This window comes from Etheostoma spectabile, chromosome 1, assembly GCF_008692095.1.
Source record: "Etheostoma spectabile isolate EspeVRDwgs_2016 chromosome 1, UIUC_Espe_1.0, whole genome shotgun sequence".
Classification (NCBI taxonomy): Eukaryota; Metazoa; Chordata; class Actinopteri; order Perciformes; family Percidae; genus Etheostoma; species Etheostoma spectabile.
In genome coordinates, this window is record NC_045733.1 from 17,274,116 (window position 1) to 17,299,387 (window position 25,272).

Below are 25,272 nucleotides of genomic sequence, written 5' to 3' on the forward strand. Positions count from 1 at the left end.
TGTAATAATTGTATGGTTGTTAACGAGCCCTTTTATACTTATTGGCTGAAATAAAAACCAAATCTTCCAGCATGCAGCTACAATGGGCTGAGTCACTGAGGAAGAAATGTCATCAAATTAGTATCAACCTGCTATTGCATCATCAGATTAATGTTGTTTACGTAGCCACACATGTTGGCGCATGCTACTCGTGTTACAAGTCACTTTAAGTTGATGTAACACTTGTAAACAGATCCAGCAAAGCCTCCTTTTTTACTTCTGACATTTTTCTGCAGCTCATCACCATCAATCAGCAATGGAAACCAGTGGAGGAGCTGGAGTATGTAAAGAGCCTCACCAAGTAAAAGAAGGCGGGCATCTGCTAGAAAGATCCACAGTCTGGCCGCCTGCCTGCCCCCCATCAGTCTAACAGAATCCTTTCTGCACAAACTAGGATGCTTTGACACTCAGTGTGCGGAAATGCTTCTGCTCCACTGTTGGGGTTTCACATGGCTCTGTAGTGGCCCAGCCTGAGGACATCCATCCACAACAGTAGGAAACTATAGTAACTGTTACTCATACTGCCATAAACAGAAAAAATACTATCTTATTCCAGGTTTCTGTCATTACAGCTAGAGAGCTACATTTACATTGAATAAGCTGTGGTGTTTAATTGCTCTTACAGCAGATGTGAATGCACGATAGTTTCTAAATGTGAAAGAAACAAAATGTAAAAAAGAAATCGTAATATAATAATGTCCTAATAAGTAATGTATGTGTCAATAAATTATTGTGAACATCAGAGTGTCTTTTGTTCAAAAAGAATAAACATTATTCATGCAGGAATATATGTATTCTTGTCTTTAGACAGATATTCTTAGTCTGGAGTTACAGAGCTAATAGTAATAGCTCCTCTTAGCATCATTTGTCTCACAAAAGAAGTGTCTGACCCTACGGTCTGACATATAAATGCAGTGCTAACAAGTTGAGTTTGGCTAGAAGAGGTGGTGCATCGATCCCCTCGAAAAAAAGTTTTGTCATCAAATCCCAAAAGACCAAAACTAACAATGAATGGATCTCACTAACAAGTATTGTCTGTGTTGCCAAAGCCTGATTTCAGCTGATATTGCTCTGTTCCATAGAGCTCCATCAGCCTTCTTGACGTTTTGAGTAGGAAAACAACAGGTGTTACTAAAAGCGTTAACAACTGGTCCATTGTATTAACGTGTGACAGTGAGCATGCATTCACAATACAAGGACAGGGAAACCAAGGCCGCTACAATTCAGCCACCATTTTATCATTGCCACCTTTGTGACATGTCAAAAACAGACCTACATATAGTGGTCCCAAAACAGTTAAAAACACATACACGAGCAATATAATGGCACTCTGTCACATGTTCCTCCATTACGATGAACATTTGTACTGTAATTTATTTATTTATTATAATATTTATTTATGAATCCCACATGCACTGTACAGGTATTGTGGATACTCACTAGAACATTAAAATGTAGCGTATAGAACCACCGCTAAAAATGTGTCTGTGTAAAATCCAACGTTTGTAGCTGTTTGAGTAAGATTTGCTAAAACACTACAGTGCCCAGCTGTTTAAGCCTTTTTTTCAAGTTGAAATATATTTTTATGACCCGAGGAATAATATGACAGAAAGGGTTGACACTTGACATGAGCACCAGCAACCAGTTAGCTTAGCGTTAGCTTAGCGTTAGCTCAAACAGCTTGCCTGGTTCCATCAAATAGTTTCAATCTATCTGCCTGCTAGAACCTTCTAAGCTCTCTGATCAACATGTTATATCTTGTTTGCTCAATCCATACAAAAACTATCTAAAGGTTAAATTGTAAAATGTGTCATTGCACCTGGACAAAAATTAGTCTTGCACACAGACCCCCCTTTATAACCCACAATTTGTTGTTTTTACTCTTTGTATCGATTACACAAACAAGATACAACGTTAATCAGTGAGCTTTAGAGCTGTTGGTAGTTGGATTCTGTTACCTTTGGACAGAAAATGGCTGTTTTCCCCTGTTTTTTGTCTCTATGCTAAGCTAAGTTAACAGTCTGCTGGCTCTACTTCAAAGCCATTTAACGTGCAAATATGACAAACGAGCTTCTCATTTGAATCTCAGCAAGAAAGCCAACAAGTGTATTCCCCAAAATTTCTCACTATTCCTTTAACCCTCAGGTTTTCCTCGGGTCAAATTGACCCGTTTTCCTATATCAATGTTCTTTTTAATTACCCAAAATTACGTGATTGATTCCACACAACACTCTTTTGGCAAGTACAAATCTCTACTTTCATTAATTTTGGGGTGTCTTATTCAATTTAATAGCATTTAAAAAAAAATTGAAGTGGTTTTGAAGTAGTATTGAGTAAAAGTTGACATATTCCAGTCTGTGATTATCCATCAACATACATTCCTTTCATTTTAGTCTAATTAATTCCTAATTTCTGCTTTTCTTACTCAAACATTAGGTATCATTTCCTATAAATGAGGTTAATTGACCATAAATTCCCAAAATAACTGTGAATTAAAGTTAATAAGTTAGTGTTACGTAATGTTGAACATTGAAAAAAGCGTCAAAAGTGTTGAAAAAAGGGGACAAAACTAAGAAAAAAGTTAAAAACATCATTAAAAGTGTTGATTTTCAATTTTGACGGGAAGACAACACAAGGGTTAAAGAGTTATGTGTTAAGTAGGAACAAATGGGTATTGTGGCGGAGTGCCTCAGACAGGCTGGGGAAGTCAAAATGTATTCAAAAATTGACTAATGTCTTGTTGATTTTAGTCTTTTCCTAGGATTTGTTGACATGAAGAAAGATTTATGCCAGCCTATTCTTTCGAGTTGTGATTATGTTCAGTGAACACATCATTAAATAGACGTTTTTCATTGCAGACAGTTTGACTTAGCACAGTTGTAACCACAGGCGTAGCACAAAAGTCTACGCCCTGTAAGGCATTTACTACATTCACAGCAATTCATTCTAGCATCTTTTTGGGCCCTCCTCACATGAGGGCCCTGGGTACTAAGTCCCCTTTCCACCCCAAATGTGACAGCCATGGTTTAACTAATAATTGTAAGTGTTGGATGATCATCTCCATTTAGGTGTCAAGAGTCCTATGCTATAAATGAGTAGGTTGAAATTCCAATATTTAGTTGACAAAATAATCTCACCTCAAAGTCCCACATGATCTTCAACAGCAGATTGAGTTTGCCAAGTTAGTTACAATCCTATGACAAATGAGCTAACTCCGGAAGATCATATACGACAACAATTGAGGAGCAAGACACAATTAGGCCTAAAAGCATTATATCCTCCTACAATGTGAGTTTAATAATGTCAATAATGAATTTTGAAACTCCACCAAGTAAAACTTTACTTTTTCATTCTATAATCATCACATTGTATCTAAAAGATGCAGTCAATAGTTTGAATGTTGTTTTCGACAAGAAAATGGTGAATTGTTGCCAGCTAGGACAGCCATAAAGTAATTACTGCCATGAAAGCAATGGGCAAATGCACTCATCTGCTTAGTTTATGGCTGTATGGACATTCATTGTGTTTCATAATAACAGCCAATCCTCTTAACGTCCCTCTCATATCTCAGAAGAGACCAAAAACATCGGAAAATCCTCCCTCCTACAGTGTCTGACTATGGCAAGATCTGGAATACACAGCCCATTGGACTGTTGAATCTGAAACTCTTTAATGAATTATTAAGCAAAGGGTGTAGATAGAGAGAGAGAGAGAGAGAGAGAGAGAGAGAGAGAGAGAGGCAGGCATTGTTTCCTGATCTGTTGCTTTTTCCCTATTTGGTTTCACTTACTGTACATTTACGTTGGGTTATACATGACTTTCTCTTTATTGCCACTGTTTAGATCCCCTCCAATATGTTACTTTTAAATCTGCTTTAAAATGATTCCCAGTCACATTTCATAAAGAGGAGGCACTTTGGTATTAGTCGCTTCCCTGCATTCTGTCATTAGGCGCTCAGCACAATGTGTATTTGTTATATTTTCCACAATAATCATTTGTGCACTATAATTATTTTATAATTCCCAATTGCTGGACTGTAGGTTATGTGTTCATACGGTATATATCTTATATCATAAATTTATATTTGATATTGGCAATCATTATTCTTGCACTTTTACTTTTTAATTTTTAGTCTATCTATCACTCTATCTATACTAGAAGGTGAGAGAGCGAGAGAAAGAGAGAGAGAGTGAAAATAAAATAAGAGAGATAGAGAGAGAAAAAAAGAGAGAGAGTGGGTGAGAGAGAGAGAGAGAGAGAGAGAGAGAGAGAGAGACAATTATCTTAACCTGTCGAGCCTGTGCAGCTGAAAGGTTATTTGGGGAAACAATGACAGAAGAGGAAGGATACACGGTGCTGGAACTTGCGTGCGTGACTCGGTCGCAGACATCATGACACCACAGAGCATGTGACCTGCATGTAGAGCAGGTAGTGCCACTAGCAGTGCACGAGAAGTAAGAGACGGAATTCCCCATGTGTTATCCAGTAGTAAACTCCAATGCTTTAACTATGGAAACACTGTTAGAAAGTGACCTCCTTTGACCTGCATATTGTTTCTTTAAATGGTTTGTTCACTAGTAGTCTCACATTGGCAGACCTACCACAGTTCACTAGTGACTGTGGAAAGGCTCATTCCAGCAGTTTATGGTAAGCCCACTCCATTATAAGGAAGGGCAGTCAGGTGGATAGCTGTTATATTGGCTCTGCTGCAATACAAACAAAGGAGTTGTCTGGAAACTGAGACACTCCCAGTTATCGCATGTTGTCAATAATAAAACATTGATATGTCTACATTTATTTATTAACCTTGTTTTGTGTGAAAAGCCTCAAATGAGTTGTTTCAAATATGTTGTGAATACATACACTAGTAGTTAGTTACATTCCTCTGCGTTGACATTTTTAAAGGACCAATCCACCAATTTTCAGCCATATATTTATGAACTGGATTTGCAGATACATTTTTGTCCCAGAGGAAGGCTTTTTTTCCCACCCAACTTGTGACACCAATAATGCAAAAAAATGTTTTTAAAAGTGGTTTCTTTATGAATAGAACAAGAACAGAAATGTATGTTTTATGCTACAGTTCAGCCCATGTGTGCAACATTTAAGGGGTTAAATAGAATGTAATGCAAACTATATTAATGCATGTTATCTTATCAATGTGACCAGGCCATAAAAACAAAATTCTCGGCTATTGTAAAAGGACACCACCTAGTGTTGAAAAGTGACAGGAACATATACAGCCCTTCATCATCATTCATTCATAATAATAATGTATACTTTATTAATCCTGCAAGGGGAAATTACAATTTACACTTTGTGTTTACACACATTACACACAGGCCTGAATTACACACACATGCTCAGTGCCTGTACATGCACTAAATGGAGAGATGTCAGAGTTCCATGGGCTGCTCATGGAAAGGCGCCTCGAGCTGGGGGTTGGGGGTTTAGTGCCTTGCTCAAGAGCACCTAGGCAGTGTCCAGGAAGTGACCTGGCACCTCTCCAGCTACAAGTCCGCCACCATGCTTTGGTCCGTGTGGGGACTTGAACGAGCGACCCTCCAGTTCCCAACCCAACTCCAAACTGGCTACTACCACCCCCGAAAATATGCCGTCAGCTACACACTAACCGTCTCAATTTATTTAATATTGATAAGTATTTTTTTGATTGGAATTTTAAACACATTTGTGGCCAAAGATTGGACCATCTGCAACAGTTACAGATTAAGTGGAAAATTGCTATACAGATTAGAGCAGAAACTTTTTTGATTTAAAAAAAAACAAAAACAAAAAAAAACATCTGTGGCTAAATTGTGTGGAATAAAAGTTTCAATTTCCTAACATGAAGTTGTCCAAAAAAAACAAGATACGAAGAAACACAATAAAGATGAAATACTTTATTACAAACAAAACAGTGATCCAGTTCCTGATTTCCCTTGATTAATATCAGAGATGTGGTGAAGTTGACCATAAACCCCCACAGCCTCTCAACACTTCACAGAGAAATACTTTAAACTATAACAATATAAACATCATTACCGGCTAATTTCAACTCACACCTCCCTCCCTGAAAACATAGCAACTCTGAAATCCTGAAGATTCCACGAACCTGACTGTATTATCATACGGTCCGTTAATGATACGAACAAAAGATGAGTACAGAATGTGGGGCTAAAACCATACTGAAGTCGGTCCAACCACTGTAAAAATGTTCAAAGTCAGTCACACTTTGATTGTCAATCGGGTGCTCCCTACAATTAATTAAGAGACATGCTAGAAATAAAAAGTCAGTGATATAAGTGTTGGTATTTTAAGTGTTGGTCAGTGCAGACTGCTATAAGATCTAAAGTTGTTGTCTTTTTAAGAATCTGCCTTACAACAGACTTTGGCTGAAGAAAGTAGTGACTTTGTTTAATGAGATGTCATGTCTACTAAAGGACACCATGATAAAGACCCTTACTTTTGCCTGTGGTGAGGACAGCTTACAGTATTTGCAGTGCGAAAACCGTTTTGAGAAAAATCATTTGCTGCTTTCCTCAGTGAAATAATCTAATCCTAGTATACAGTACTTGCACCTAGTAAAAAAAAAAAAAAATTACATTTAATAAAAAAAACATAAGTTGTGATAAATCAAACAATCAAATACAAAAAAAAACCCTTTTTAAAATAGGCTTAAATGGTGAATTAAGAGCATGTGTTTTATTCATTCTTTTCTGCTGAGACTCTAACCCCCAACTTCCACAGGATGGGTAACGGCCGTGGTGCGTGTCGGCTCCGTGCTCCGCCGTCCGTCAATACCCACCAGGTCTGGATTTGTTGCGCAACGGCCGCTGCCATGACTGACAGCTGAAGTCACGAGGACCCACGAGAGCTCGCAAATTCGTGTGGAATAGAACCACAAAAACAACAACATTTTTTTTTCCATCCAGAAGATTAGAGAGGTAACAACTCTGTGCTGGGTTTTCGTGGTGTAGTGCAGGGAAATAGGATCCGCCGTGAGCACAGTCTATTTTATTTAGAACGTTAAGCGGATGTTTTATTTTGTTTCTGTGCTCAACTTCCTGTTCCACACTATCTGCCGTGTGCTGAATTGCTGTGATTCGGCAAAGATAGAAGCTCTGCGTATCTGCTCCGGAGGGCTGCGGATTGGCGGAGCCGGGACGGAGCTGGAACGTAGCCGTTCCGCAGTCCGTGGAAATGCACACGTTGACTTTAATGTAGACCCAATGACTCCACCGTCGTTCCGGAGCGGATCCGCAGGCGTTACGCATCCTGTGGAAATGGGGATTAGCTTTGCGAGCATAAGGTCCCTGCGGCTGTAATGATCTTTTAATTGTGGGAATGCTGTACAGCATTCCAACTATTGTTATTTGAAATGTGCATCTTCTGTTTTTTCCACTGACTGTCCTTCGGCACCAGTCTTTTTCGCATTTGGCACCTGCTATGGCACTGAGCTGTGACAGTGGTGCGACATCCAGGCCCTGTGTGTACTGTACTCTCTGCCATCTGGCTCCATGAAATGCACTGTGGAAGTCAATGTAGACATTAGTCTCTCTCTTTAGTCGCTGGGCTGCTGGCAGTGTGTACAACTGCGTACCGGCCTCAGCCTGTGTGTCTGGACCTGCACTGTGCACCTGGTGAGACCGTAGGTGTGAAGCAGCAGGTGGCGAGCCTTCGCCTGGACGTCCTCCCAGTTGCTGGCGCTAGAGGGCGCTGTGAACATAAAAATACACTTTAATATAATGTATTCCTATGTGTCTATATTGGTTCTGTTTATAGGATGTATATATTGTTTGTTTTTGTTGTTTGTATTGTATGAGTAAACACATTGTGAGCATCGATAATCCAAAGCAAAATTCCTTGTATTTGTCCTCATACCTGGCAAATAAAGCCGATTCTAATTCTGATTGACATCTTGCAGTGAGTCCCAATTTATCTTTTTTCACATGTAATAGCAGGAAAGCACAGGTGTAATCAATCAAATTAATAACAGCTGCATTCAGATTAGGCGAGCCAGTTTCAGGGCACTGGTGCTGACTCAGACTACGTTTACACGTGGCCAGTTATTTTCATAAACAGATATTTCAACCTCTCTGGTTTCAAAAATAACATTGTGCACAGGTGTCAGTTTTCATAAAAGTGTTCATTTACAGGTACCCGTGCATATATACTGTCAATGGCGTCAAGAGCATGCCAAACCTGTAGGAGGCAGTGTAACGAGAAGCTCAAGCCCACGTTAGCCAATCAGAATCCCGAAAATAGCAACAACTGCAACAAATCACTTCTTCTCTCTTCTCTTCCTCACTTCCTCGGCTGCAAACGTGCAAATGAAGATTTCAAAAATTTCCACTCCACTCTGGCCGAGTTTTTAGAAAGATTCCGCCATGTCCGTTGTAGGATATATATTTTGTGTAGAAGCCTTAAAGTCATGGCTGATCTTGGGTCTCTGCTCTTCCTGACAGTGAGAATGCCATCTGGCCTGATAAGTTTCAAAAGGAGTACCATAACACTGGGGGGGGGGGGAATCATCAGGAAGATCAGAGAGCAATGAAGCTGAATTTTAATACGTAAAAAGTAAGATACAGGTCATAGGGTGACCTGGACTGGATGGCAGAAGATAAATTGACAGACTGTCTTCATGGGCCTGGGAGTGGGAAAGCAAAAAGGTATTTCAAGGCTAAGTTTGACCTTGCTTTTTACAATCTTCATGAGAAAAACTGGACCTGGACAATCTCCAACTGATAAGCAAAGACAAACTCCATGAAGGAAGCAGAGCCTGAAGTGAATAAAAGGCTTTATGTTGGAACGGGGTCAGGCCTGGAGAGCCATTTTAGCGGTAGGATGAGAGTCTTGAAGGAGTTCTGGACCACATAACAGGGCTTGACATTAACTTTTTGAGGCACTTGTCATTTGGACAAGTACATTTACGTTTCACTTGGCCATGTACAAAAATCACTTGTTTTACATTAACTGACGGACAAACGAGCAGTGGAGGAGCAATGTTACAAGGCAGAGAGCCAGTTGCTAAATGAGTCAAATTAACTTCATGCTTCATCCATGTCTGTCCCCAGAACACACTGTAAAAAATCTCTGTAGACAGCCCAGGGTCTACATACGGCAACAAAAACAAACTGTGCCCACCTGCACAACGAAGCTACACCAACAGTGTTCCAGCCAATAACCAACAAGAAGGACCTGGGGGTGGGGGGTTAGTGCGCAGAAGCACAGAAGGGAGGGGGAGGGGACAGGATGAGGAGGGGGAGGGGCAAGCTAGTATCGTTTTGTTTCAAAATACTTTGAACGTCAACAAGAAGTAACGTCACCCAACATCGCTTAGGGCACCTTTAAAGTCGAGCCCTGATATACAGTATATTTGTACTTTTATTTGCAATATCATTCACTAAATCTATGACATAACTTATCTGAGCAAATCCTGTGTCTTAATTTGATTTCTGATCTACCATTAAATGAACACAAACTTTAAGGAGCAGTCTTTGAAAGTGACCAACATTGGAGTCAGATAGAAACGGTCACATTTCATTTTTTATGCGTACAACATGTAAACAGAGCCTCACCGGAACAAGTAACCTTCAGGGACACTGAGCCATCGTTAATGCCATAAGTTACACCTGTGTTTTTCTGTTAATAGGCCCGTTAGAGATGAGCTGCGCCTCGCCTGTAAAGTGGACGGGAGCAGGCGGCAGCAGCCGGGGCCGGTGACAAAAAGCCTCAGCCAAGCCGGACAGTTTACAGACGCTTTTGGCAGACCTTTAGTCTGAACAGGAAGTCACAGATTCAGATTTATTAAAATTTTATCAACCCTTGTGTTGTCCTCCTGAATTTGACATTTTTGTCCCTTTTTCAGACTTTTTTTGTTTTTGTTTTCACTAACACCACCTTACTACCACTAGTTTTACACTACTTTTTGGAATTCATGGTCAATAACCCTCATTTATATAGAATAATACCTAATATTTGAGCTAAAAAAGCAGAAATTATTAATTATTATGACTAATAGTTAAGATCAGAGAAACGTACAGATGAGTTTAGTCAGGAGTGAAAGTGATCAATTGTATTTTCAAAGAGCGTTGTATGGATTCCAATCCATTTTTTGTGGTAATTTGGTTTAAAAGGAACCCATATTTCAGATTTTTTAAAGAGATCAAATTTGAGCCGAGGACAACAGGGGGGTTAAAAAATTTTCAGACCCATTTACCAGCTCATACACAGTCTCCAGTCGTTTTTATTGTGACAGAGTAGCTGTTAAATTGCTCTGCATGCAATCTGTTGCTGATGTTAAAGCGTAACTCTCGTCAAAATGCAACCTAGGGGCTTTTTGTAAATTTACCCAAGTCAAACTTTTGTTTAAAAGCATAATTAGGACAGAAGCGCAACTTTTAAGATTGACAGTATTTTCATTTTCGGTCTAATGGCCTTTTGAATGGGAGTGCTAGGAGCACTACTGTGATTGCATCAGAGTCATGCAGCAGAATTTTTAAAACACTAAGAAGGCTCGACACATGAAACTTCAGTCAAAAAGAGTCGATCTTGAATGCAAATGTATGAACTCTGTAGGAGGAAAAGTCATTCTTATATGAGGCTCTTTTTTCATCTGTAAGGTCAGTATTGTTTTTCACTAACAAAACAACAAACCATCTCTCCTCCGTTTCAACAGTTTTTGACTGGCGAGAAGTCAGAAACCGGAAACACCAACAGCTAAAGGGAGTCAGGGTTTTTTTGTAAACTCTGTGTACACAAACTGGTGATACTTGGAGCAAAGTTTCATGTGTTGAGCCTTTTTAGAGTTTAAAAAAATAGCGATTCTGATGCGATCACAGTAGTGCCCCTAGTACTCGCAAGTAAAGGCCATTTGACCAAATATTAAAATAAGGTAAATCTTAAAAGTGGCCTTTCCGTTCTAATTATGCTTTTAAAAAGGTCCCATTGCATGAAAATTTCACTTTGAGTCTTTTTTTTAACATTGATACGAGTTCCCCAGCCTGCCTATGGTCCCTATGGGAAATGGCCATAGGTGTAAACCGAGCCCTGGGTTACCTGCTCCACTGCTTTTTTCTGCTTTTGAAAAAATTAAAAGAAATTTGGCCCACCCATGAGAGAGAGACATCATGGCTTTCAAACGAGCAAAGTGGCAGTTGGTCAAGGCCGCACTCCCAGCCTCCACCTTTCCCCCCCCCCAGCCAAATACAGTATTCGGGGACCACTAAGGTCTATATAAACGCATCCAAAGAGCACCATGTCGTGGGACTTTTAAACGAAAGTTTGACTCGGGTAAATTCACAAAAAGACCCTAGGTTGAATTTTGGCAACAGTAACGCTTTAATATACAACAGACTGTAGATTTAGACTACTAAATGTCACTATCAGCCACAAACATACAACAAAACATAATTTTGACGGCACCTGTGCGGCAGTCAGAAAACGCGCAGCAAGAAGTTCACAACACAATGGCAACTGATTCCAGGGGACACTTAAAAGTGATGCACACAACTGGGGCACGCGTGCTGCTGCCATGGTTTGTGGTTCATCAAGTTATGGAAGTCGGCTATCTATCTGTCTTCTTTTCTTTTGTGCAGTACGGGATTGGGGGACAGATTAAGACATGAGATCAAAGGTCGCAGCATTTTGTTTCACACCTCTAATTCCACACGTGAAGTCACGTAATTAGATTAGTACTTTCTGTGATCCTGACTTCCAATCTATATCATCAATCAGACAGAGCCGCAGAGAAGTCACAGCAGCAGGTTAGATCTACATCTGCAGGTCTGAACTGCTGCTGCTGCTATTACTTTTGTTTCCTATAGATGACGCAGGTCACATGTGTAGACCTGCTTTGAAAATGACCAAACAGCTCCCTCTTGTGAAGAATCTGGAGTCTGCCAAATGTAAATATGAGTAAACCAATAAATCAATACTGGTAAAGAGACTCAGAACCCAATACCAAAGACCAACATTTTTTTTAAATGTCTTCAGTAAAGGTTTACACCCCATTTGTTTTACATTTTGTGATACAACAGCTTGAATATAAACTGGATCTAAATGGTAGGAATTTTCACTAATTCAGATCACTAATCTACACAATGATCTTTTTTTTATATGGACAATGCAAGATTAAAGTGAGATATCGAAGGGAAGAACTGGCACTTAAGTTTCTTGAGATATGAAAGGCGAAAACATTCTGTGGCCTGATAAAATTAAAACATTTGGCAAAAACAACTCTCAGTACATCATTCACCAAACAGCATCACTGCGGTGTAGCCTGATGGTGGCAGCATCACCAAAACAAAGATTAAAGCCAAATACAAACAAATTCCAGAGCAGACCTTGCTACAGAGGGATAAAGACAAAGTGGTCGAGCCAAAAGCAGCTTAGCCAGAACACTGACAACAGTGAGAATCTGTGCCAAGACTTGAAGATAGATGTGCCTGGACACTCTATCATAAATGACTGAGTTTGAGAAAATCTTAAACAAATGATGTGCCCAAATCAGGACACGCTAAGCTAACAATCATGTTAATCATGTCCAACAACACTTCAATCTACATTCACTGCCAGTTGTATTTATTACACGTGTTGACATAGCTGTTCTAAATTACATTTTTGAATTCAATTTTCAGTAACCATACAATTCATTGATTTCTATTTTGATGAATCATTTCATCCATTTTTCAGTCAAGTATAAATGCCAAATCTTCACTAGTTCCAACTGGTTGAGGAGTTGCTGCCTTTCTTTGTCTGATGGGACAAACTAAATGTCTTTGTGTTTTGGACTGTTGTTCAACAAATCAAGATGGAGGATGACGTCACTTTGGGCTTTAGTGACTTGTGATGTGAATTTTCCCCTACTTTCTGAAATTTTATAGACCAAACAATATATTGATTTATTAATTACAGGATAGGACAAAACATAGAAAAAGAGAACTCAATTTTATTATTTCCAAATTGGGGCTGAAACACCAGAAAAATCTGTATAAAACAGAACAAGTGCTGAATATGTTCTGATGCCCCTTTATAATATACACATCTACTTAAACTTTAATGTAATTTAAAAACCTACAATAAGATATGTATCATGTCAATGTTTAATAAACAAGCCCTAATAAATCAGTAACTGTTGAACATCCATTTTTAAAGTAAATGTAAATATGGGGAACTACTACCATTGTGCCTGAATAATAATATCGATAGTTGACGATACAGTGCTGCTCATAAGTTTATGAACCCATGCTAAAGTTGACTAAAAAAAGAATAGCCCCCCATCATCATATACCCTTCACCATACCTAGAGATAGACATGGGCTACTTTCCCTAAGATCAATGCAAATCAAACCAGCTAGTAGGCTAACTGAAATACAATCCTGCCAATATCTATGTATGGTGAAGGGTATGTGATGATATGGGGTTATTTTAATTCCAAAGGCCAAGGGAACTTTATCAGGATGCATAGAATCCTGGATCCATGAAATAACTGGCTTTTAAAAATTAAACTCTGCCTGCGTCTTTTGGAGTTTAACATAGGGGTGTATATACTTATGCCCCCTGTATTTTAAGGAAGAACATTTGTTTATTTACAATAAATGTTTTATTCACAAAGAAAATTGGTGTCCTTAAAGTTTGGATTTTTTCTATTTTTTTAATTAAGGCATTAAGCTCAATTTCCAAAAGATGATTTATTTTTATTCATCTTTTTAATCAACTTTAGCATGGTTTCATAAACTTATAAGCACCACTGTAATTCACAAAACAGTACTCTATGTAGAAACATTTTCTTTTAAATCCCTCTTTACTGTACTGTGTGCACTGATGTTATGTAGCTACTCACTGAGCTGCAGGTGCACTAGTGCTGCAGTCTTGTCAGCTGTCAGCGCCCAGACATTCAGCTCATCCACTGATTGGACATCCTCCAGCTTCAGAAGGTCCTCTTTGATTCTCCGGGTGTCCAGATGCCTGGGAACACCTGACACAGCAGGATAAAAACCATACCATAATGCACCTGCACCACTCTGAATACTCAACAACATAATCTGACAGGACTGTGGGATTAAGGCCAAAGACTTACCCTCCAGCACAATGACTATTGTGTCTCGTATGATGCGGAATGTGGTGAAGAGAACCAGAACAGAGAAGATGTAGGTACAGATGGGGTCTGCCAACTTAAACTCTGGCTGTGAAGTCAGAGGGTAACATCAGATCAATTAAAGTCAAAGTTTCAAACTAATGCATGGATTTGTTGTGACTATTATTTCAAGCTCAGCCATCCCTTTATTTAAAACTAGGAACGATCAATTACACAGAAATACATCACTGGAAAATGAATGTCTGCATGGTACAATTCCATGAGCTCAATAAGGTATTGTTGGTAAAGTTTACATATGGCATTTGTGGAAAGAAATGACTATATTTTTGTTTGAGATTAAATGTCTGTAAATTCTTTTCTTTCTTTTTTTAAGTTAGTGTTTGACAAAGGTCACTGCAGAGTCAGTCAACAGTCAGCTCAACTAACACTTGCATTCACCTTGTTAGTGAGCATACATATACAACTAAATGGTTCACACTGTGCTTCGGGATCACATCTGTACAACAACATTTTCCACCATGCTCTACATCTCAGTTACAGTTTTAGTAAGTAAAACTATTATTTTTGTAAATTGCAAATAATCCTCTATATTAATCAAAATAAAATCAAGCTACCAAAGAAAATGTTAAACTATATCAGATGAGAAAGATTTTAAAGGCTTCTGAACAATGGTTCGGTGAATTAACTTTACAAGTAAACTTTGGTAATTGTTAACGTTCGTGGCGAACCACTCTTTAATAAGGCAGGGTACCTTGAAGCGGACAATGTAGGCAGCTATGAGCACCCCGACACTCTGGACGAGGTCTCCCAAAGCGTGGATGAAGGCAGCTCTTACAGCCAGGCTGCCGTGCTGCCTCTGCTGCTGACCTGACCCAGCTGACTGTAAACTCGAGGCAGCTGCAGAGCCGTGAGAGTGACCGTGGCCGTGAGAGTGGAGGTGACCATCTTGGTTTAACAAGAAACCCATTCTGTAAGACACAAGAAAAAAAAGACAGAGGGATTTATTTTAGGCATTGACGTTACATATATTTTACCCAATCATGGCTTGACTCACTGCAGTCAGCGAGTCTTTATTTATCTACTGACTATGGTAAAACATTACACACTGAGGAAAGTGCATTTTTAAGACAGTACTTTGGACTAAACTGTTTTTGCTGACACTCACAGTCACAGGGAGGCACTTCAGTTTTTGTTTTTTGAAAGCCTCACAGTTTTCTCTAAACAGACATGTACATGATATACATACATATTTACTTACATGAGGTTGACAGCCACCCCCACAGCTGCAGTGATGAGCATGACATCTCCATCTATGTCAAATTCTTGGTGTATCGTCCTCTGAACCGCCTCATAGAGCAGTATGGCCGTCAGAATGTAGATGAGCACCACACTGAGGACTGCCGATACCACCTCTAGGTCAGGAAATCACAATCAGTTGCATATTCAAAGCATATTCCTAACAATAAACAACAACAGCCATGAGAAAAACCTGACTTATAATGTGCCTAAATAACTAGGGAGGAACAAAACTGGGTAGCTTAATAGCATGGGTCAAAAACTGCTTACAAATATCTACTGGTGTAGGAAACAATACCAAAATGCCCAATATGTTTTTGCAGCAGATTTAACAATTTTAATGTTTCAATCTGTTAAAATGTTAAATTTATCACGATCCATGTGTATCTTTAAGCAATATAGCGATGCATCTAAGTGTCTATGCTACATGCTGTTTCTGATCAAATACATTTTGCATTCATTGCGCCTACAGGGATCCTGATCTCCCTATATTTAATTGATATCGTATCCTTTCATGTGTGACTGCCAAATTCAACTTAATTGGACAATACTGTTTTATAATCCCTTGAGAAAATGTTCAGCTTTAAACACACTGAAAGATTCCCCACTGTAGATACATTATGAAAATAAAACACAATTCATGATATTCAACAGATCCAGAAATATAGATTACAGTAATTTACAGAGCACATCTTAACTCTGACTGGGTTTGATATTGAGACTGGGTGTGGGAAAACAAATATCTTAGCATCTGGCATCATTACGTTTAAACACAGTATAACATAGAAAACCCTAATGGCAAACTACAACTACAACAGAGCCAGCGTCCCTCTGACGTGGAGAAAGAGGATTGTGAAGCGGTTTCCCTTTTAGTTCCTGTGTTTGAGATGCTGCCTCCACTCTGAGGACCCTAGATCCCATTCAGCATGCTGTCCTTAAGATCATGAAAGGTGATAATAAGAAGACTCACTCACCCACTGCATTTTATGTGACAAAGTTAGTTGGCCGTAGGTATTTTGTTACCCTGAAAGCCCTTGTTGGACAATTGCCATTGTCAACCTTATATTTGCTACTCTGGCACGTTCTTAACCCACTGCAGTGTCTGGTCAATTCTTCAGGTGATCTAGCAAAGACTGCGTTTACTGTTAGTGCAGCAGCCTCATGGAATAATCTGCAATGTCATCTCAAAATTAAAACACTTGTAGCTCTCTTTATCTTCATTATTGTCATCTACACTAACTGGCATTTACTGCTAAATTGAACCCATACCTTGTTTATTGTCTGTTATTCTGTTCTGTTAATGGCCGTGTCTGTTCCAGTTATATACTTCTAACTGAATCTCAAAGTATCATGTCTGGAATCTGAGCGTCCTCACACTGCTGAACACACACTTTCTTTGTTGAACATGATTTGTCTGCAACAAAAACCCCTGTGTATCTGTTTGTCTCACACAGGAGGAGTGGAGAGAAAGGGGACATGGTAAGAGGAAGTGGTAAGACTTCTGAGATCAGAGACTTACCAAGACGGTGCAGTCCGAAGGTGAATCTTCTTGTGGGAGGTTTGGTGGAGAGCCAAAGAGCCAACAGAGAAAACAAAATGCCCACCACATCTGTTAGCATGTGCACAGCATCAGTCATAATGGCTAAGCTGTTTGACAAGTAACCACCTGAAAGTAAAAGGGAAAGACAATTAAAATGGCGTCCGCTGATATTTATCTAAGCTATTTGTGCATGCACAGATTTTAAAATACAACACACAAGTTTAGATGGGTGTTGGCTCCATGCAGATATACATCGACAGCAAAGTACATGGTTAGATTTCTAGGTATGCTGTGACAGATGTTCTTTGGAGCCACAGGTCCATTGTTTGGGATTTTTTTACTTGATAGATAATTGAATTTTGATAACTGGCATGAAATTGCCCCAGAGAGAATGAAATCTAATAAACAAAAAGGTGGTGAGCCATCACACACTATCAGCTAAAACATAATAAAAAAGCCATTTCCCTGTACTACTACAACTACTACTGTAATTCTGTATTATCAGGATGCCCAAATAAGTCTCTTAAGACTCTGCAGCTGATCCAGAATGCTGCAGTGCTTGTTCTGACAAGATCTAAGAAAAGAGATCATATTTCTCCTGTATTAGCTTCTCTGCATTGGCTTCCTGTAAAATCCAGGATTGAATTTAAATTCCTTCTCCTGACCTACAAAGCTCTAAATGGTCTAGCTCCAACATATCTGGAATAGCTCTTAGTGCCTTATTGTCCCACTAGACCCCTACGCTTCCAGAATTCAGAGCTACTTGTGGTTCCTAGACTCTCTAAAAGTAGAATGGGAGCCAGAACCTTGAGCTATCAGGCTCCTCTCTTGTGGAACCAGCAGTCTGGGTTCAGGGGGCAGAAACCGTCATGACATTTAAGAATAACCTAAAAACCCTTCTCTTTGATAAAGCTTATAGTTAGGGAGTGAGGAGTTGCAGCGTCCGCCTAGCCAGGCCCACCTGCTTCTCTTCATAATTGTCAGATTCATCAACCATATAATCAATACTATTATAAACGTAGAGGGAGGCAGGCCAGTACAGTCCGGGGAGCTGTGGGGAGAGTTCTAGCCCGACCAGGCTCCCTTCCTTAACCTGTCTCTCTTAGTTATGCGGTTATAGCTCTAGACTGCCGGGGGATTTCCTTCCTTCCTTTGACACAATGCAGCTCAGTGTGTCTCTCTCTCCTTTCCCTTTCCATTTGTGTGCATCCTGTCCCAGAAATGCATGCTACTAACCTAGTTCTGGGGAGTTTACTCCCCGGAGTTCTTCTGTTTATTTTCTGCCCAGCATATTTCCTTGGCTTAGGATGAAAACAAGATCTTGGTTGCAGCTGTCGCCATGGTCCTGCTGCCCTCCCTGCTACACCCTGCTATGCTCTGCGATGTCCTGCAGTGTCCTGCTGAATCCTGCTGCATCCCGCTATATCCACCTATGCTCTGCTATGCCACACTACACCTTGTAAGCCCTGCAGTGCCCTGCTATGACATGAACTGTTTTGACTACCATTTGTAATTACTGTTCCATTATCTATATTGCGACAATTATTGCCACAGTGCATTACACCCCTAACCGGCACCGTCAGACACCGCATACCAAGAGCTTGGGTCTGACCGAGGTTTTTTCCTGAAACAGAGTTTTTCCTCGTCACTGTCGCACACACCAATTGCTTGCTCTTGGGGGAATTACTGGAATTGTTGGGGCTTCTTAAATTATAGAGTGTGGTCTAGACCTATTCTATCTGTAAAGTGTCTCGAGATAACTTTTGTTATGATTTGATACTATAAATAAAATTGAAATTGGAAATTGAATTAAAGATAACGGAACTATGACTAGAAATAGTAGTGTAGTATATGCAACTGTGCAGTCCCTAATTCCATCCTATACAACAACCCTGAAACAAATACTACAAAGCTCCCTTTTCAAATGTTGTTTACAAGACTATGTCACAAAGGTGATCATTCAACTACGATAATTTCTGAGGCAATAGTGTGTATTTATTGGATTGTATGTTAACGTCCTGGGCTCGATTCCACCAAATTACAATAAAAAATATTATCGCTTTTCTCTTGACATATTAAGGCATGCAAATATTTTTTCTGGGCTGGTACACCCAGGTTTAGAAATATCTGTCTCTTAAGATTTCTCACTCCACCACAATACAACAAAGGTGAATAGAATGTAATTTGTGGTGCTCAATGCATTGAAAAAGTAACAATAAATTAGACGATAAACAATAGATAACTATCAAATATAGAGAATTTCCTGTGTTCCAAGCCTTGTTCAGGCAAACATCTTCAAAGCCTTACAGGGGTCAACCAGTTTGTCCTCCACCTCTCTGGGACAAGTTGGTCATTAAGTTTCCTGTGGTGTCACTGACTAATAAATAAATAATTATGTAGGTTCATTCTGCATATGCTTACCTATGATTTCACCTGTCATGAAAAGGAAATACAGCAAAGCTGCAATGATGAGCCTTTTCATCACTCTCTTGTGTTTGATCCTCTCCCTCTTCTTGGTGCAGCTGTCACACGGGTCCATGTTTATCCCAGCCGGGCTGCCCAGGCTGGAAGATGAGTCCAGCAGGGAGTCATCATCATCTGCCATCACCAGCGTGTTCACCGCCACCCCGTTGGACGGAGCTCCGGCAGAGTAGTCGGACATCTCTCCAGAGACCACAACCTTCAGCTTGTTGAATTTGGGCGTGTCATCGTCCACCAGCTCATCGGAGAAGTCAAAGGGCGCCGTGTCGCTCAGGTCCCAGTCGCTCCGCTCTCTCCTAAAGGCCGACCGCACCTTGCTAAACAGGTTCCCACCTGACATCTTTAACGACTAGGTATATCCAGGTGGGCTCTGTCTGTAGGTAACTGTCCTCCTAGGTAATCATTCACATCTCTGTAGGTTGAAATCTTGCAGTTCTACTCCATGTAAACACCTGGAAAAGACAACAAAATGAAAGGGACACCACCAAAGAGACCGTAAAGGACCGTCCACACCAAGAACGATAACTATGACCATAACTATAACGATGTGAGCATCCACACAGGTGAACGACAACGTTCTGTAAACGGGGATGTCAACAGTGAGTGACCCACACACATAGAAATATAGATATAGCTAGATGATAATAATAATACACTAATGCAGCAGAGTATCTGTAGTAATAACCTACATATTTGTGAATTAAGGTACATTTTATGGAAAACATATTTGGTTACCCCACCCTACTGACACATCTTTGTGTAACAAATAACGTTACACGTCTCTCTGCAGTGTCATGTTTTCAATTCAGATGGATTGTGATTGGCTGTCTGTGTTTCTATTCTTCATCAAACCGGTCTGAAAGTGATCCCAACGATATTGTTCGCCACAGTCGACTCCACTATCCACTTCCAACGGTTTTAAAACTAGTTATCGATGTTGGTGTGGACGGGCCCTCAGTGTTAACGTTACAGTTCAGCAATTTCAACACCTCAAGCGCCCAACAGACATATTCATGGAAGCTGATGACTATAAAGATACGTGCTTGAGTCTCTCACATTCCCCATATGAGCTGAAAAACTTTAAGACCTCTTAAAAAAAGCCTTGGCTAAACAGTAACAAGTTAGCTAGCTAGCTAGCTAGCTAGTAACTGTGCCTTTTCATGTTAACTTGCGATACAGACAACCCTTATAGTGTGGTACTTGGAAAGAAATACGACCTGGACTTACCTAATAGATGTACTTTACAAATTTACTGACTTAGTTTGTCGTTGAATTAAAAGCTGTCATGTTAATAGCGGTGTAATCATCAGAGTAGGAACACTACTAGGTTAGTTACCTCCGCAACGATAAGCAAGTTTGGTTTCTCCCGCAGTCACGTGATGACGTAGGAGACACATGACCTTTTTTTTTGACAACAATCAAAAAATCTTTGACGTTGTCTCTCCTGCTTTTGGTTGAAATAATTCAATTTATCACACCTAGAGTTACTGTTACATTGACAGTCAAATAGGTAAGACGGCGTCAACGGAGGTGAGCTATTTACAGATTGTCTGGTTTCTGATGTGTCACGCTGTAACGTTATGAAGCAGCTCAGGAAGCTAGTTAAAGTGCTTCCTCAACGGTTTCGATGCTCGATGTAGTGCTAAGCTAACGTCCAACTGATAATAATAATAATAATATAATATAATAATTAATAGTGATTTCCATCTGAAAAAATCTGTCTGAGTTCGTATCGCCGTTTTCCAGGTTATAAGAGCAGTCTGGGTCAACAGAGTCGTTGCATATGGAGGTAGAGGAGATGGAAGATGAAGGACCTTCGATCCAGAGTGAACCTCCACACAGCGAAGGTGTGTGTGTGTGTGTGTGTGTGTGTGTGTGTGTGTGTGTGTGTGTGTGTGTGTGTGTGTTGTGTGTGTGTGCGGTGCGCGCACGTACGCTAGCTTGTCTTCATCTTTCTTTAACGGTCTATGGTCTTCACTTGTCTGGCCTTCGATGACCAGGCTGCATGAACTTCATATACCGGCTTACATAGATAAATATATATATACACTACCGGTCAAAAGTTTGGGTTCACTTACAAATTTTTATTCCTCTCCATTATAGACAGAATACCAGCTGATCTGAGTGGGGGGGCTGATCTTTAATGCAATATCTACATTGCCCATTATCAGCAACCATTCACCCAATGTTCCAAAGGCACATTCTGTTTACTAATCTGATATCATTTTAAAAAACTAACTAGGAAAACATTAGCGAACTCTTTTGCAATTATGTCAGCACATAATGTAATCTGAAAACTGCTGCCCTGGTTAAAAAAAACAATGCGACTGATCTCAGCTGGTATTCTGTCTACAATGGAGTGCAATGGAAATTTGTGAGTGACCCCAAACTTTTGACCTGTAGTGTATAGAGAGAGAGAGAGATACCGGTAAGCTGAATCTTGCCCCAGTTTTGTGCCTGTCATAGGTGAGCTCGAGCTCATGCATCGTTATTCACTTATGTGGGAGTTGAAAGAAGGGACAGTGAGCATCAATACGATATTTAGTAGTTAAAGGTGACTCATGCAGTTTGTTTTATGTATCTATTTAACCTTTTGTTAGGAGTAGATTGGCTGGGCATTCAAAACTAAGTGACAGATTTTCTTGATAACGATCATATCTTATCACAATATTACATGTTTTCTCTAAATTTAATAAATAGTCTATATTAAATAACCTTTTGGTAAAGCCTATTTTTGCAATTTTTGTAAACTCCTGTGTGAATGAAATACTCCGAAAGCTCTGATATATTTGACTTGGCACTTAGTAATAAAGAAGTGCATGGATTCCTGACATTAGCCTAAGTGTTTTCTAAGGTAATGAAACCTAAATTTGATATAGTGTTGTATTTTCATTGCCGTAATTCAACCAACTCTGCAATCCTATCTTGAGTTGTCTAATCACATAAACATGTCAATCTTTCTCATCTTCACCATCTCTCCTATGACATGAAAGCAGCATTAGACCTTCATGTTTCAAACTTCATATCCCTAGTTTGTCTTTTAGTCAAGAATTCAAATTTTCCAAGCCCAAGTCAGGAAAATCTTGACAATTGAAGAGACATGTGTGACACAACACTCACTATTTAAATTCTTTCTTATATATTTGACAGATCTCCAGTTGGAACAGCAGGAATCACTGCATCTGGAGAGCTTAGCCCCTGCAGAGAACATGTTTGTGGATAAGCAAGCTGTGGACAAACTCAGAGAGGGATTACTCTCTCACTACCTACCAGATCTACAGAACTCTAAACGAGCCCTCAAAGAGCTCACGTGAGTAGTTCCTTGCTTAGTGTTTCATGACACACAACACTTGAGGTGCTGCAATACTTTATGTACTATTTTTTTTAGCAGTATTATGTCACAACAAATTGTTAATAAGCACTCATCCACTCTGGTCAAGTTTTACTATCAACATGCTGGCGTTCACTCATGTATTAAGTTATGTAAAACAACTTGAACTGTTTTTCACAAACATGTTCAATTCTGTGGGACACTTTTAAACATCCTGTCATTGTCTCAATGATTAGAATATTTAAATTGGTGTACCCGTTGATTTAGGGAAACCGTGCTTGATTTCTTTCTCTTAAATTTTTTGTCTCAAACAGACACAATCAGCTGATATTGTTAGACACACTGGACCAAGAAGTCACCAAGTTCAGGGAATGTAATGGCTTACTGGACCTCAGTTCACTGGTACGTTTGGACTGGATTATAATCTCATTTGTTCTCTCGTTTGTACTCTCTCCACCAGCCAGAACGAATGATTTCTAATCCAGTTTGTTGTCTTTAGTTCACAGAGGCGAAGGTTTACCACAATAAACTGGTGAACATTAGGAAAGAGATGATTATGCTTCACGAAAAAACAACTAAACTGAAGGTACCTCTCGTTTCCGTCAGAATTAACATGAGTGTTTTGCTGACATAGTCTAGTCAAAGAAAAGTAGCAAAATGTGATGGGTGGATGCAAGTAACACAATGCATACACTGAATAAAGGTTGACTGCTGTTTTCTCTCAGAAAAAAGCTTTGAAGCTGCAGCAACAGAAGCAGAAGGAGGCGCTGGAGAAGGAGCAGCAACGTGAGAAGGAGCTTGAGAGAGAAAGGCAGCTTATTGCCAAACCTGCGAAAAGAACGTAGGCTCCCCAAGTATGTCTGTCTGCTGTATTAATTGACCATACAGGTGCTTTAGCCTATTTATCTCATATCAACTATACGTTAAAATTACTGCTGACCATTTTCCAGTGCAAATATTTTAGATTTTTTTTTAATAACGATTATTTCTTTGCATTTTTTAGGCCGTTATTATTATTTTTGTTATTATTATTATTAATAAATACAGGAGGGAATCAAAGTGAGGGCAGAGGAAGGAGAGATGAGATACAGCTAAGATTTCCAACCAGATCCAGGCAGCAATTCATTTTGGTATTGTATTAAAACGTGCATTATACACGTAATTTATCACGCTGAGTATTAGGTAGTAGACATGATTTTTACAATGCTTTATTGCCTATCTCAAGCAGGGTTTTTGTCTCAGTGGGCTTTTGAAAGTACAGACCATTTTAATTAGAATTGTGGTGTTAGAAATCAAATTGAATCCATCTGTTTACCACCTAATAAAATACCTTTTATTTTTTCTTCTGGGGGACAATTTATGCTTAGAAAGGGTATGAAGTTGTTAAACTAGGACTGAGATTGGCTTTAAACATTTGGTTTGACTTTGTTTCCAACAGTATTATAGAAAAGACTGTAATGCCATGTTTGACTTTAGAGACATGAATTGTTATCTGGTAACTTGTCTCCCGTTGTCCTCCCACTTATATGATGACACACACCCATCTTTATACCTACACTGCAGTCGGAAATGAGAATTGTTTAATTTGGAAGTGTGAAATCGTCTTTATTCAAAGAAATGAATTGGGAAAAATTCATTCAAAAACTACGAGACTGTACTATGCTTTGGGAAATGGTTCATTTATAATAGACTGTATATGTGATTGTTAGTAAATGGGCTAAAACGTGCAAAAGGTCTGGTATGATCCTTTATGTCGGACATTGCCAAGTTCACCACAAACCAAAGACATGGACTAAATCATCAAATGCTGGTACTTCCCACCAGGAGAATCAATGCATATGCTGTCTTTTGTTAAAGATAAAGTGTTAATATATGATATGTTATTCCTGGGCCCCATGCCCTGTTAGTGTTGAATGTTATTAAACAGGTATGTTGTTTAGATAGGTCTGCACTAAACTTAACTGACTGTATTTCTGGGGTTCAGATGATATGATAATGGATGTTAATATGTACCAAACTTTGCCCTCGCCAAACACAACATTTGTAAATTAATTAAATCGGACTTTTCAAGAGGCTTCTATGCACTACGTACACCTGAAACTCCACTGTTTTGTACAATTAGTAATAAAAGCAACACAAACTGGTTTGTTGTGAAGTGACTTACAATTTTAATTTACGTGTGTGTATTTCCTCTTTTCAGTCCCACATGCACGATGATTGGCTGTACTGAGCATCTCAGTCCACCAGGTGTCAGCAGAGATCAGAATGAAGCTTTAATGGACAAATGTTATTGATTTACTGAGTTACTGATTACCACACCTTCAACCAGAGAGGAAGATCTGATGTTAGATAATTCTGTGTAATGTTTTTTATGAAAAGTCTCTGGCTTCCATGCATTACACAAACACATTTAGGGTGTAAACTAGTAACGTTACTTCACAAACATGTTTTTTTCCCTTACGTGTAGTAGGCCTATCTAATCATGGC

At 39.4% G+C, this 25,272-nt stretch overlaps 3 protein-coding genes across 6 annotated transcripts in view; 2 read left to right on the top strand and 1 right to left on the bottom strand.

Moving 5' to 3' along the window:
- Positions 1 to 781, top strand: part of c1h15orf48 (chromosome 1 C15orf48 homolog) — a 1,525-nt gene extending 744 nt beyond the window's left edge. Inside the window, exon 5 of the mRNA XM_032541967.1 lies at positions 270 to 781. Within this exon, the coding sequence (XP_032397858.1) occupies positions 270 to 344 (75 nt within the window). The 3' untranslated portion in view covers positions 345 to 781. The remainder of the gene's footprint in view (positions 1 to 269) is intronic.
- Positions 782 to 7,414: 6,633 nt separating this feature from the next.
- slc30a4 (solute carrier family 30 member 4) lies at positions 7,415 to 20,896 on the bottom strand. 3 transcript variants are annotated; one of them, XM_032539613.1, is made up of 8 exons: positions 20,682 to 20,893; positions 19,395 to 19,906; positions 16,953 to 17,099; positions 15,396 to 15,549; positions 14,889 to 15,105; positions 14,120 to 14,225; positions 13,883 to 14,017; positions 7,415 to 7,755 (listed from the first exon to the last, which is right to left on the bottom strand). In XM_032539613.1, exons 2-8 carry the CDS (start codon positions 19,792 to 19,794, stop codon positions 7,601 to 7,603), a joined length of 1,314 nt encoding a protein of 437 aa, XP_032395504.1. In that variant the 5' UTR covers positions 19,795 to 19,906; positions 20,682 to 20,893; the 3' UTR covers positions 7,415 to 7,600. The 3 variants fall into 3 exon arrangements, with proteins under 3 accessions (XP_032395504.1, XP_032395672.1, XP_032395587.1); XM_032539781.1 differs by lacking the exons at positions 7,415 to 7,755; positions 13,883 to 14,017; positions 14,120 to 14,225; positions 14,889 to 15,105; positions 15,396 to 15,549 and adding an exon at positions 16,018 to 16,362 and having other exon boundaries at positions 20,682 to 20,896; XM_032539696.1 differs by lacking the exons at positions 7,415 to 7,755; positions 13,883 to 14,017; positions 14,120 to 14,225; positions 14,889 to 15,105; positions 15,396 to 15,549 and adding an exon at positions 16,018 to 16,367 and having other exon boundaries at positions 20,682 to 20,882.
- Positions 20,839 to 24,929, top strand: bloc1s6 (biogenesis of lysosomal organelles complex-1, subunit 6, pallidin). 2 transcript variants are annotated; one of them, XM_032541751.1, is made up of 6 exons: positions 20,839 to 20,984; positions 21,201 to 21,301; positions 22,605 to 22,764; positions 23,100 to 23,187; positions 23,285 to 23,371; positions 23,511 to 24,929. In XM_032541751.1, exons 2-6 carry the CDS (start codon positions 21,238 to 21,240, stop codon positions 23,628 to 23,630), a joined length of 519 nt encoding a protein of 172 aa, XP_032397642.1. In that variant the 5' UTR covers positions 20,839 to 20,984; positions 21,201 to 21,237; the 3' UTR covers positions 23,631 to 24,929. The 2 variants fall into 2 exon arrangements, with proteins under 2 accessions (XP_032397642.1, XP_032397733.1); XM_032541842.1 differs by having other exon boundaries at positions 20,844 to 20,964.
- The last annotated feature ends 343 nt before the right edge of the window (positions 24,930 to 25,272 follow it).

Bases quoted from the DNA above. Each gene is read 5' to 3' on its own strand.
- bloc1s6 (XM_032541751.1), top strand. From the start codon at position 21,238: ATGGAGGTAGAGGAGATGGAAGATGAAGGACCTTCGATCCAGAGTGAA. The intron at 21,302-22,604 runs GTGTGTGTGTGT...TATATTTGACAG, and splicing joins TGAACCTCCACACAGCGAAG to ATCTCCAGTTGGAACAGCAG. The intron at 23,372-23,510 runs GTACCTCTCGTT...GTTTTCTCTCAG, and splicing joins AAAAAACAACTAAACTGAAG to AAAAAAGCTTTGAAGCTGCA.
- slc30a4 (XM_032539613.1), bottom strand. From the start codon at position 19,794: ATGTCAGGTGGGAACCTGTTTAGCAAGGTGCGGTCGGCCTTTAGGAGA. The intron at 15,106-15,395 runs GTAAGTAAATAT...TGTGTCTTACAG, and splicing joins GGGGTGGCTGTCAACCTCAT to AATGGGTTTCTTGTTAAACC. The intron at 7,756-13,882 runs GTGAGTAGCTAC...TTATGTTCACAG, and splicing joins ACTAGTGCACCTGCAGCTCA to CGCCCTCTAGCGCCAGCAAC.